Source organism: Anthonomus grandis, chromosome 1, assembly GCF_022605725.1.
Source record: "Anthonomus grandis grandis chromosome 1, icAntGran1.3, whole genome shotgun sequence".
Classification (NCBI taxonomy): domain Eukaryota; kingdom Metazoa; phylum Arthropoda; class Insecta; order Coleoptera; family Curculionidae; genus Anthonomus; species Anthonomus grandis.
The window spans coordinates 239,369-252,861 of record NC_065546.1 but is presented as its reverse complement, the minus strand read 5'-3'; the positions used below and the strand labels follow the sequence as shown (position 1 = coordinate 252,861).

The 13,493-nt window shown below is 31.6% G+C and overlaps 2 protein-coding genes and 1 pseudogene across 5 annotated transcripts in view; 1 reads left to right on the top strand and 2 right to left on the bottom strand.

Moving 5' to 3' along the window:
• Window positions 1–9,427, bottom strand: part of LOC126745984 (rap guanine nucleotide exchange factor 2) — a 244,093-nt gene extending 234,666 nt beyond the window's left edge. For 2 of the 4 annotated variants that reach the window (XM_050454099.1, XM_050454170.1), the window contains exon 1: window positions 9,118–9,425. The gene's annotated coding sequence lies outside the window, so the exon portion shown is untranslated. Of the gene's footprint in view, window positions 1–9,117 lie in introns of all 4 variants that reach the window. The other 2 variants (XM_050454241.1, XM_050454320.1) reach the window with 2 other exon arrangements.
• Window positions 9,428–9,720: 293 nt separating this feature from the next.
• On the top strand, window positions 9,721–12,245 carry LOC126747094 (transcription factor Adf-1-like). Its single transcript, XM_050455615.1, has 2 exons — window positions 9,721–10,040; window positions 11,439–12,245. Exons 1-2 carry the CDS (start codon window positions 9,902–9,904, stop codon window positions 12,233–12,235), a joined length of 936 nt encoding a protein of 311 aa, XP_050311572.1. The 5' UTR covers window positions 9,721–9,901; the 3' UTR covers window positions 12,236–12,245.
• On the bottom strand, window positions 10,415–11,289 carry LOC126747390 (uncharacterized; annotated as a pseudogene).
• Window positions 12,246–13,493: the final 1,248 nt, after the last annotated feature.

Below are 13,493 nucleotides of genomic sequence, written 5' to 3'. Positions count from 1 at the left end.
AAAATTGCAATAATTAACTTTTTTCCAATCTTCTCAAATATATTAACATATTTGTATGTGTTCCCTAAACCATTTAGATGTGTGTATATAAGTCTATTTATTAAAGTGAATATATATTTGTAAATAGAAATGCTGAAATTTATGAACTAAAACTATATAATAATTATTTTTTCACCAAACAATAAAGAATAATATTATTAGTAAGAAACTAAAAATCTCCTGAGATTATTCTATCATGTATAGAATGACTTAAACTCTTATCAATCACACCTTAAAAATGAGAGTTTAAGTTACAATAAATATTTGCTTAGGTCTGAAAGGACCTGTTTTCTGAAAGCAGCAAATATTGATTTTTCTTAGATAAAAGCCTTACTTTTAAAAAGAATTTTTTATTTACAGTTTTCGAAATCATACTCTTGGCCTTTAAACAGGGAGAAGACTAAAGAAAACTGTAAACAATAAAAACATGTTTTAATTAACGCCTGTTTATTTAAAGAAATATGAAACCGCTTGTCCTATATTCACTTTCGAAATAAATTCCCTTCTGTTGTATACATATAAAGAAACCTACTTTAGTTTTCTATTTAAAAAAAAAACAAGCCTAATCTGTATACAATCCAATAAATTAGTTGGGACGTTCATCCTACAAAAAAAAATTAAATTAAATATTTATGGCCACGTGGGATTTTTTTATAATTAGACAAATTCTTGCTTTCGGTTAATAAACCCCAGATTCGCTTCCTACAAGGTTTTATTTATTCTGTTAATTAACGTATGAAGCTTTTTATTAGGCAATTGTCTAGAGTTGTCGTTTGTCTTATCTCCCAATTATTGTTAAAGGTATAAGGGTGAAACATGTCATTATTCATTGCTATCTGATGGATTATTCTAAATATATTTTTGATTCCCACAGGTAATATATATTTGAAGGTTGTAGGTTAATGTAGATACTTAATTTTGCTTAAACATTCAAGGTTTCAGGAATAGAGTAAACGATTTTTCAAAACCCGTTTGATTATTGAAATTTTATGTTATGATTATTTTTTAATTTTTGATTATTTTTGAATTTCGCGCCATTATTTAAGTGTTTGGTAGCGCTGTGCCTAGAATTGTCACTTATCTTATCTGGCAAATGTCAAACATAAGATAAATGCCATTTTTTGTTATCAAATGATATTACTGGAATATTCTTAGGGTATTTAGGATTGTCTCAAATAATAAAAATTTGAAGGCTGTAAGCAGTTCAGTTTGGTAAAACATTAAATATCTTGGACATAAGTAATTTTTCAAAACCCTACTTAAATACAATGTATGCCTTATTTCTGACTTCTAGAACCTCATTATTCCCAGCCACTGTTCAACTGATAACAATTTATAGAATTGTCCAGAGTTATCACTCATCTTATCTGTCAAATATCGTTTTTTGTTAATTCTTCTGACGGTATTTATGGTCACGTCTTGCCAATGCATTTTTTAATCAAAAAAAGTAATCACGTTTTAAAATATGTAACCGTCGTATCGGTCTATTATTAAAATTACCTACTGAAAGTCATTGAACCGGAAATACGCCTATTCCGCGAGGTTGTCCGTAAAAAAAAACGTAATAAGAATCCCTACAAGAAGGAAATGCTTTATGTAGATTGGAGGTCTTCTGTACGAGTGTTTTACATATATAATTATTAGTCGTAACATTTCACTCTTTCTTATACATAAAAAACCGTAAAAGCAGATTTTATTACAATAAATTTACGGTCAAAAGTAGATTTGTTGTTGTAAATTGTAGAGCTCATTTTTTTTTTTGAAAAAATTTATAGGAACAAGAAATGCATAAATTATAATTTAATATCTTGTTTTAGATACCCCAGTTTAATTGTGTTTACTTTTAAGGTGTGGGGTCATTTAAAATCCAAGCTGTTAAAATCTTTTTTTCGTTTAATTCCAACGTTTCGGCCTACATTAAGCCTTCTTCGGGCACTTTAAATTAAAAACAAAAACATAGTTGAAATATATAAAAATAGAATAACCGAAACGTTCACATTAAAGGAAAAACGATTTAAACCGGGGTTTTAATTGACTCCATATACCCAACTTAATGCTTAAAAGTAAAAAGAATTTATAATAATGTGTATGAATTAGTGAGGGCTATATTTATAAATTGCAAATATTTATTTAAGTATGATGCTTTTAAATATCTATTTATTGTTATTTATAATTGGTTTTGTGGATTTTTTATTAATTTGATTATGAAAATTCAGCAAAATATGTATATAGAGACATCGAAAAAACAATAGAAAGTTTTTCTTTAGTTTCAAAAGTGTGTTACGTTTTTATTACGTAGTGCTTTACGTGTTTAAATGCGTAATATAATATTTCGGATTTGTCATAGTATTTTTTTTACAATATTTTTACTTATAACAAATAAATTTTGTCGGCTGTTTTTACTATTTTATTAAAATATGCAAAAAAAAATGAAAGCGTTAACTTTTTAAAGGTTAATTCACAATAAATATAACTAACGTCTGACACAAAATAGCAGTTAAAATTTTTTCAGATTTCTTTCAAATATATTTAATTTATTTATTATTTTTTTCGAAACAACACAAAATATAATAAAACGAAAGAATAAGATAAAAAAGACATGAAAATTTTACTCTAAAGGAGTAGAAAAAAAGTTATATATTAAAAGATAATATATTGATTTAGTAAATTATATATTAAACTTAAGAATTATATAATAAGGAGGAATATAAAACTAAAAATTATTTCTTAAACTTTAAAATAATTTTTTTAAAGAAATATTTTATTTGACTGTACAATACTTATATAGACATACACATATCAAAATAGTCTAGGGAACAAATACAAATATGTTAATATTTTTGAGAAGATTGGAAAAAAGTTTATTATTGCATTTTTTTTACATTATTCGAATAAAATAACAATATAATTATTAACTTTTTTTTTTGTAGATTATAATTTACTCATAATTTAGGTCCCAAATAAAAATAAAGAACAAAATCCCATTTATTACCGTTTATTAAAAAAAATTTACCAAATACAAATTAAACTAGTAGCCAGATGGTCCACCTCTATTATTAATAACACTTTGGCATCGCCTAGGCATACTTAAAATTAAATTATTAATTAATTCTTGGGGCAACTCCTTCCAAACATGTGTCACAGCAAGACGAAGCTCCAGAGCGCTTTGAAAAAAGTCAAATCGTTGAAGAAGTTGCCTTTTTAACCAATTCCAAACATGCTCAATTGGATTAAGGTCCGGTGAGGTAGAGGGCCAGGGTAGAAGATTGATTTGATTTTCCTCAATAGCGATGTGGTGGGGCATTATCTTGTTGCAACAACGAATTTGGGCCCATTTCGTGTAAATATGGAACAATTACAGGCAGTAGTATATTATCCCTATATAACTTATTCCATCAGTCATTGTATTTTCCACAAAAATGAGGTTCGTTTTTCCGTCAAGTCTAATGTCACCCCAAAACATTGGTGATCCACCACGTTGCCTTACTACTTCCCGGGCATGACGCAAACGACTTTCATTTCCTTCCTCTCTCCAGACACGAATTCTACCAGAATCAAATAAAATGAAAATCGAGACTCATCCGTAAAAAGAACTGTGGCCCATCTTTCTTGATTCCAATTAATATGTTCTTGGCACCACGTTAATCTTTCACCTCGATTTCCCAAAGTTAACCGAGGAACCCTTAGGGGTCTTCTGGCATGAAGTCCTCTCTCATGCAAACGGTTTCTAATAGTTTGACCTGAAACCTCGACGTTATGCACTCGTGAGAGCTGCTGAACCAAAACAGAGGCTGTTACCGTAGGATTTCTTTGAGCTTGCAAAGTTATAAAACGGTCTTGGGCAGGTGTGGTAACTTGCGACGGGCCTTGATGCCGTTCTCTAACATCATTTGTCTCTCTATAATATCTTGTCCACAAACGGTTAATTAGGTACACTGGGAGATGCAGGGGCGGATTTACGCAAAGGCTGAGTAGGCTGAAGCCTAGGGCGACAAATATTAGGGGCGGCAAAATCACGTTTAAAAAAAATTTTCGGAATAAATGATTTAAAAAAATCTGGCCGAATTCACTCGTCATAGGCAGGCTTATTTTGATTAAAACACTCGAATTCGGCACCTAACCTAGACGCAGCGTAGGCTTTCCAGGAAAGCCGTTCCTTAAATCAGCAGGCATATACATGTATTATATTGCGCAGATCGGAGCCGCCGTCGCTTTTCAGTTTACATTTTTTACATTCGTTAAATAAGTGCCGGTGTTTTTTCTACAAACTTTTATTATTTTTAATAAATTGTTAATTGTTGAGAGTTTTGGTTTGCGAATTGCGGATTTTACTTACTCGATGTTTACAAGTTAGAAGAGGTTGGGGTTGGGTGTAGACTAGAGCTCTAGAGCAGACTTGTTTCTTGGTTTATTTTTTTGATTCTTCGTTTTCAAGTTTAAAAAGGATTTTAAATTCATATCATATTGTCAACAAATAGAACAGAGGGTGAATGAAACAGGGACTGAGTGCAAATCATTTTATTTTTAATAGACGTTTTTAAGTTGTTTTTTGTGCATACTTTTGTTAAGAATACTTTTATAGCGATTTAGGTAAAATTTTGACAATTTTGTTTAAATACAAAGTGGCGCATGGAAATCGGAACAGAGGCAATTTTAGTTTTAAGTTCTGAACTTTATTTTATAAGTGAGTTAGAAAAAGTTCATTTAGCATTTTTGACATGTGGTAAAAACCAAACAATTTAGTTAGGAATGAACTGTTTGTACCTTTCTATTTCAAATTATTCATTTATCTATTAGTTATAAGCAAATTATAAATTAAAAAAAATATATATATTTTTTTTTAACAGAGACATTAGGATTGGTGCCACTCCCCCTTAGGAGGTTGTTAATAATCGACGGGTTTCAGAGTTTTTAAAAAAGGCTAATGGACTGCCCGAAATTGCGACTGTCTGGAAACCAATACAAATATTTAAAGGAGGAAAAAAAAAAGAAAACGGAAGAAGTTCTTAAAAAGACCCCTAAATTAAAAGATTTGTTTAAGAAACTAATCAACTCGGATACACAGGAGCAGGACGATCAGAAAGTACAGGAAGATTCTTGCTTTAATTCTGTAGATTTACCTGAAACCACCGACTACATTTTTTACGCCAGAAGATGCGTGTAGTCCTGGACCATCTTCAACACAAAAAGAAGATAGCGAACCTTCTGTCAACATATCAGAAGATCCTAGTAATTGGTTAATAAACGAATATACATGTAACTATATAGCCAATCAGAATTTCAAACAGGAAATCAAAAAATTAAATTTTTCAAAAAGCAAACATGTCTATTCAGATCAGACACGATATTGCCCAATATCAGTATTCCGAAGAAAATTACCCAATGGTGAAAAAACTAGCCGAAACTGGATCGTTTATTCGGAAAAATTAGGTCGTGTGTTTTGTGCTGCTTGCTTGCTTTTAAAAAATATTGATTCTTAGTTTGGCTCGGGTGGCTTTTATGACTGGAAAAATGTGGTTAAAAGGGTTCAGGAACATGAAAATTCAACCAGCCATAAAACATGTGCTTACAATTTCTTATGCTGGCAAAATAAACTCGAAAGGATTGATTTGTTACTTGGTAAAGGAACACAAAATGAAATTGCCTATTGGAGAAGTGTCCTGGAGCTAGTAGTAGCAGTTGTAAAGTCTTTATCTTCGCGAGGTTTAGGTTTAAGAGGCAAAGAGGAGAAACTTGGAACGACTAATAATGGAAATTTCCTTATGTGCATAGAACTTTTAACCCAGTTCGACCCCTTTTTAGCTGACCATATTGCTCGTTATGGTGGAAAAGGTTCGGGTACCACAAATTACCTCTCAAAAACAACATATGAGGAGTTTATTAAAATCATTGCGAAGAGAGTGCAAGATGTTATAGTAGAAGAATTAAAACAGGCTAAATATTTTTCTATTGTTGTAGATTCCACCCCAGATATAGCCCATATAGACCAACTTGCATTAATTGTTAGATATGTACGCCAAGACGGTGTTCCAGTAGAGCGGTTTATAACATTTCTTCCAAATGTTGGACATAAAGCAGCAGATATGCTTAATACTTTGATAGAAAGTTTTAAAAACCTAAATATTCAAATAATCGACTGTCGGGGACAATCTTATGACAATACCGCAAACATGCCAGGAATATATAATGGCCTACAAGCGAAAATCAAGGATGTATGTCCAGAAGTTGCTTGTTTTGCACACTCCCTCAATTTAGTTGGAAAGTAGCGGCAGCATGTTGCTTAGAAACAACAAACTTTTTTTCAGTTTTACAAGAATAGTATAATTTTTTTGGTGCGTCGACTGTGAGATGGAGTCACTTACAATCAAAGTGCAACAAGACTTTAAAAAGCTTATCTACAACTAGATGGTCTGCTAGAGATGACGCATGTAAAACTTCAAACATGTGTTTAAAGGAAATCTATGAAACTTTATGTTGGTTTGAAGAAGATACTGCACAAAAACCAATAACTCGTAATGATGCAAAATCGCTTCGACAAAAACTTGAGCGCTTTGAAACCACTTTTATGATAGTATTCTGGGGATTTTTTCTGGAAAGGATAAATGTGGTAAATACATCATTACAAAAAGTAGAGACAAATATAATTCAAACCATTACATTATATGATTCTCTAATTGCGTTGTTCAAATCAGTCCGAGACAAATTTGACCTATATGAAAACGATGCGAAGAAAATTTGTGTACTAAGTGAAGTAACGTACGACAAAGACCACAAACGGAGAAAAATAGCTAAACTACGACCTGGTGAAACTAGAGATAACGAGGTAGTTTTGGACTGAGTTCTGATGAATTAAAAAAAACTGTTCTGTTCCTACAGGAGAGCTATCCCAACGACCTAGACATAAACTTTGAAGGTAAAGCATCACATTTTCTGGAGCATGTGTTACATTCTAAAAAAGACACCCAGTGCTCCATTTTAGAACTATATGAGTGGTTTACAACAATGAACCTAAAAAGTATATACCCAAATATTGACATTGTATTTAGATTATGCCTTTGTTTACCGGTCTCAAACTGTTCTACTGAACGAAGTTTCTCTTGTTTGAAACGCATTAAGACATATTTAAGATCTACCCTCGAACAAGAAAGACTAGAAGCTTTGGCAATATTAAATATTAAACCAGATGTGACAAATAACATAAATTTTATTAATATCATTAATGATTTTGCAGAAAGTTCGAAAAAAAATGTAAAACTTATTTTTTTAATATTTTATTTTTAATTTTTATTTTTTTGTATATTTTATGAAATGTGTTTGTTTTAAAGAATAATTGTTGTTTAATTTTGCGTTTTACTTTTGTTAAATGTGTTTATTAAATGTTTATAAGCAGTTTTAATGTAGTTTACATTAATAATATAATGCCTCCGATATACAAAAAATATTGACTTTAAAATATTAAATTAGGGCGGCAAAAATATATTAGCCTATAGGCGGCAAAAAGTTAAATCCGACCCTGGGGAGATGTATCCAAAGCTTTTGCAACGTCTCTTTGACTTGTTCCTGCCTCAAGCATTCCGACTGCTCTTAGCATTTCCTCTCGAGTTAAATGTCGTCTTTCCATTTTTTTTGAATAAAAACTAAATCACAATTGTTCGGTTGGAACCACAGAAAATGCGATATTGCGTTAGAATTTAAAAATTATAATCTGCGTTATTTCGACAAAATGTGCAAGTACCCAACTATTTATTTTACTTCGTTGGTATCTTAATATTAAAGGTAGTATCTATTCAGTATGAAAATATAAATATATAAAAATTTATAAGGCGAAAAAAACTATTTTTCTAAGTGTTCCTTAGACCATTTTGATGTGTATATATAAGACTTATATCTTCAACTCTATGCTATTATCATATAATATAGAAGAAATTTTCCTTTTAATATGAATGACTAATTAAAGCCTGGCAAAAATGTGCTTTTTAAAATTCCAGTACGAATTAACGATTTATTAGAGCTTGATAAAAGTTAACAATTACATTCTACTATTATCTCTGCCAATTTTTATCTACCCCTTTTATTTGACTCACTACAGTGATAAAACATTATCATCATATATATGAATTTCCTATATAAAAAAAATATTGCAAATTTTAATAGGTTTATAGGTAGGTACATACATGATTTATCCTTTTGTAGACATTATGTGCTGAATTGCTATGACTAATGATGTAAACATAAGATCCTTATCTTAGTTTATAGGTAAAGTTCATTAAAATCTACCCATATAAACTTAATACATATATATTAAGTAAATATATATATCTTATTGTTGTAAAGACTTTCCACACTGTTGGGCGCCAACAAGTCAGGGCTTCAACAAGAAGATATTAAATTCTAATTAAGATTAAGTTGCTTATTTCTTATTTTCGGATTTTTATTACAGAAGGAAATTCTTTGGATGCTCATCTGAGGTTCAAGAGATACTGATATGCTATAAATAAATGGTGTTTTTTTTAATTGGAAATGGATAAACTATGTGAGAAAAACCGAATTTTCAGACATTAGTTTAGAAGTTAAATATACTCACCGGCACAAAATTCCGCCACCCTGAAATATTGGCCAAGTTTGATGTTTTATAAATTTTGTATTTTTTATCAGATTCTTACGATTTTGCCAACAGTTTTTAGATACATTTGTTGTGATTTTTTAAAATTATTTTGTAAAGTAGCATTTTTCGATAAGGCCATATTATACAGGAGTAAAACAAACTGTTGTTGTTTGTATATAAATGTATATAAATGCCCAGAATGAATATATGTATCAACCTGTTATTCATAAAGGTTTGGATTATGCATAATTTATGGCATAAGCTGGGCCACCAAAAATTGCTTAGAATTTTTTAAATAAAATGTGTTTTAATAGCATATTAAACAATATCAATTTTTGTTGGTCAGACTAAATATATAATCTTTTGTAACGACATAATAAGAATTTTAAACAACATTGAATAAATATAAATATTTAAAAATAACAATTTTTGTATAACCAAACGTTTATATAATTGCGTTCATGCGAACTTACCAGCGGGTAATCAAACCTGCACCTGTCTACCAGCCCTCAGTGAAAGTAATCCAAAAAAGGGCACTAAAAACTTGTTTACAAAGTCATTTTTTTCATCCAAAACCAATAAACTTAAACACTTTGACGTACTAAGACTAAAACTACTAAGAAGAAAAACACGTGAAATTAAAACAACCGACTCGGTGAAACTTTTAAATTCGAAATAACGTAAACAAAAAAAAAATGAAGCTCGGTAAAAGTATAACCGAAAAAGCACAGGTGACAACCACACGCCGCGTTGCGTTCGTTCAATCCGATTTACCGGTTATCGTTTTCGTAGTCGTATTCAAGGTAAACTGACAAACGAAACAGACAACGGGTTTCGAGACCGCTGAAGGGAAAAATAACGTCGGCGTTAGACATCGATCGCAATAATTATTAACGGAGAAAGGGAGGTAAAGAATAATATGGTCGCTAGACGACTGCATGTAGGAAGATAAACGCGTTTTTTATCTATAGGATTAGTAGTGGTTATACTATTAGGAAATTTAACGTGTTAATTTATGCAATAGATTTCTTCTTTTAAGGAAGGCACAGATTGGCGCGATCACGATCATGACCGCGGTGGCGGCTGATCGCAGCTGTGGAAAATAAACGTCTTTATTCATATCGACGCGATACCACTCCACGAAAAACGCGACCTGACAGCGTTCCAGACAGCGGTAGCGATCAGTTGGAACTTGTCGAGTTTGGCCGCAGATCGCCATCAATATTTTGGGTACATTTCATACTTTTTTTGATAAATATGAATACTACAACAGAACAATTAATTGAATTGATTAAAAAACATAGAATTCTTTATGATTTATCACATCCGGAATATAAGAATACCAGAATCAAAAATAAGGTTTGGGATGAAATAGGAGCTTTGCTGAAAATAGATGGTATGTATATATTATATTATATTACAAAATTTAACGGTATTTTCATTATTTTTCGGTATTATATTACAAAATTTGTATGACATAAAAGTTTGACGCGAGAAGTTCGTTTTGTTATTTTGTAAATTATCACAAAATTACTTGAGTCAAGATCAAAATTGCATATTATATTTGACATTTAGATACTTAGCAAAATCTTGCAACAAGCTTTTATGTCGTACAAATTTTGTAATATAATAAATTGACTCTAGTTTGATTTAATTTAAAATTTATTTTTCACTTTTTAGGGCATTTTAATAAAAGCTTGTTTGTAAAAATGTTTTTTTTTAATTATTTAATTTGAATTTTTTTTCTTTAAATGATACAAGTAATATTTTATTATCAGGTTATATTGTATGCAGCTTTAAGAAGATAAAGTAATATAGAAAAAATATTAAGTATTAAAAAAATTTACAAAATTTTCTCGTATTTGAAACGAATAGTTTGTCGCTCTTCGGCCGTCAGCTGGAAGAGGATCTAACGCTCCTATTATGGGCTCTGCATTTTCTAATAGATGTGAAAAAAGTAGATCTCTTTTTTCCGTACGTAAATAGTTATATATGTAAAACACACGTTGCTTTGATAATTTTTATAGATGTTTCTACTTTGAGTTCTAAGGGTCTGTAAAATAACCTCCATTTTTGAGCTAAAATGCCAAAAGCATTTTCGACTACTCTCCGTGCACGACATAGGCGCTTATTGTATTTTTCTTTTCGAATATCGTGACGTGATAATCTGTAAGGGAATGGTCTCATTAGAAAGGATGTTAAAGCAAATGCTTCATCGCCAATAAGTACACAAGGAGTTTCTTCATTTTGACCTGGCAAGGCTCTATTGGGAGGAATGTTCAATAATCCTCTGGACATCCGTTGTCCAAAAGAGGATGCTTCAAAAATGCCACCATCACTGTTTTTACTATAGCCGCCGATATCCACACCAACAAATTTATATTCGTGGTAATCGTGGTCCACAATAGCCAATAATACAATTGAAAATTTTTTAAGATAACAGTAATAATTTGAACCGCTATTAGGAGGGCACTTGATTGCGACATGTTTCCCATCTATATTCCAAATAGCCATAAATTCTCAAATCCGGAAATTGTTCTTTCCCATAGCTCTGTGGATGGTTCAGGCATATAAATAGACTGTAGATGTTTCCATATTGCATCACACACTTCATTAATAATTTGACTCACAGTTGAAAATCCCATTCTGTAGCTGTGGCCGATTGTTTTTGAAGAATCTCCAGTCGCAAGAAACCTGCAAATATAAATCAATGAAATTACGCAGAGTTGTCGCAAATTCACCTTTTCCAGGTGCATTTGTGAATTTTTTATTATGTATTATAATTATTTTTCAGGTGAAGATGCAAAGAAAAGATGGAAAAATATTCGCGACTGCTACGCAAAGCATCTTCGATCTGAAAAGACTCATACAGGTCAGAAAGCCAAAAATATTGATCGATATAGAAGTTGGCCTTGGGCTGCTCAGATGTCAGCTTTTAAGCCGTTCTTGCTAAGTAATGTTGAGGAAACAGTTAATGAAGATACTCAAAGTAGTCAGGAGGAGAATCACTTGAGTAGAAGAGAAACTGAAACATATGAATTAACCGAAACATATGAAAATAGCTCTGATGTAGATCGGTCTAGGTCATCCGCAAATACTACGGAAAATTCAACCATTACTCCTCATCTATTGAAAAAAACTGCACCTAAGCGAAAATTTGTACGAGAGAACAATGAATCATCCGTTTCTCAGGTTTTGTCATATTTGAAAAATAAAGATAACAATTCACAGGGTACGAGTTATGACGACCTTCATTTGTTATTTTTGGGACATGCTAAAGCGGTTAAAAAACTATCTTCAAAACGTCAAGCTGTTGCAAAATATCGAGTTGCGCAAGTAATAATGGAAGAGGAATTACGTGATATAGAGGAAACCACAACTGGTTCATCCTTTTCAGTAACTACAGGTACCAGACTTCATACACCTTCTGGCGTAAATTATCAGCAAAATTCGACATGTCCAATAAGTAATCAGTTTTCGAATTCACCACTTAATTCATATGCTGCCACCTCACCACCGGAATCGGATAATTCTCAAACATGCTCAGAAGCAACCACATGGTATGAAACTTTTTCTCGAAGGAATTTATAAGCTTTTTTTGACAATGGTATGTTGTTTGTGTATTTAACAGACTGTAAAATTTTCCCATTTTTACTACATAAAAAAATTTATGTAGTAAAAGTGATGTAGTAAAGAAGTGATGCATGTGGCTGATTTTTTCTTTATTTTCAGAGTTCTCCACATCTTAAACCTTTCTTGTTTTTGCTTTTAAGTAGTTGACAAATGTTTGCTCACCTTCTGTATTGTAACGTTTACGACATCGAACGGTACTCATTGAGGTAGATGCTGGCGTCGCTGATAAATGTTGTATTGTTTTCTGTTTTACTAATGATGCACGGGATGCACTTATTCTACTCTGGCCTTATATTTTGCAAGAGGAGTTATGACAGTATCGTATATAGTAAATGAAATAACATTAGCTATTTGGAACACTCTTCATAATGTTTATATGAAAATTCCCTCTAACGAAAAGTGGAAGGAAATAGCAAATCGCTTTTATGAATTATTGAACTTACCTAACTGCTTAGGAGTAATTGATGGCAAGCACGTTAGAATACAAAAAATTCTCAACTCTGGATAAACAAATTACAACTACAAACACTATAATTCAATTGTTTTACTTGCGGTTTGTGATGCAGATGGCTTATTCACAATGATAGAAACCAGCTATGCAGGCGGAAATAATGATGGAGGAATTTTTCGTGCATCAAATTTAGGTCAGTGGTTGGAAAGAAATGGTTTAAATCTACCCGCTAGTGCTTGTTTGCCACATGATAAGAGCTAGGAAAAAGTACCATATTTCTTCGTAGGAGATAACGCGTTTCTCTTAAAACGATATTTCATGAGACCATTCCCTATACAAACACTGGATAATAAGAAACGTATATTTAACTATAGGTTGAGCAGGGGACGAAAAACCATAGAATGTAGTTTTGGCATGGTAACTTAAAAATTTTAAGTGTTGCTAACCCCCATAAGTACAAATGAGTACAAAAATCTCTAATATTATAAATATAATAAAATGTGTTTGTGTTTCACATAATTTTATACAAATTAAAGACGGGACGTGGTATTCGACACCAACATCCGAACATCGACTGAATATCGCAGTTCAAAACTATAATTTGCTAGAAGAGATTATTCGCATAAACCCTGCATCTTCTGGAGCTACTGTTCGTAATTATTTTGCAAATTATTTTATCAAGCCAAATGGTAGCATCCAATGGCAGTATAACTATTGTTTATAAGACTAATATAAAAAATGTTTATTACCTGAGAGGTTTGTTTT

Excerpts from the sequence above, each read along its gene's own strand:
- LOC126747094 (XM_050455615.1), top strand. The coding sequence starts at position 9,902 with ATGAATACTACAACAGAACAATTAATTGAATTGATTAAAAAACATAGA. Across the intron at positions 10,041-11,438 it reads AGCTTTGCTGAAAATAGATG|GTGAAGATGCAAAGAAAAGA; the intron begins GTATGTATATAT and ends ATTATTTTTCAG.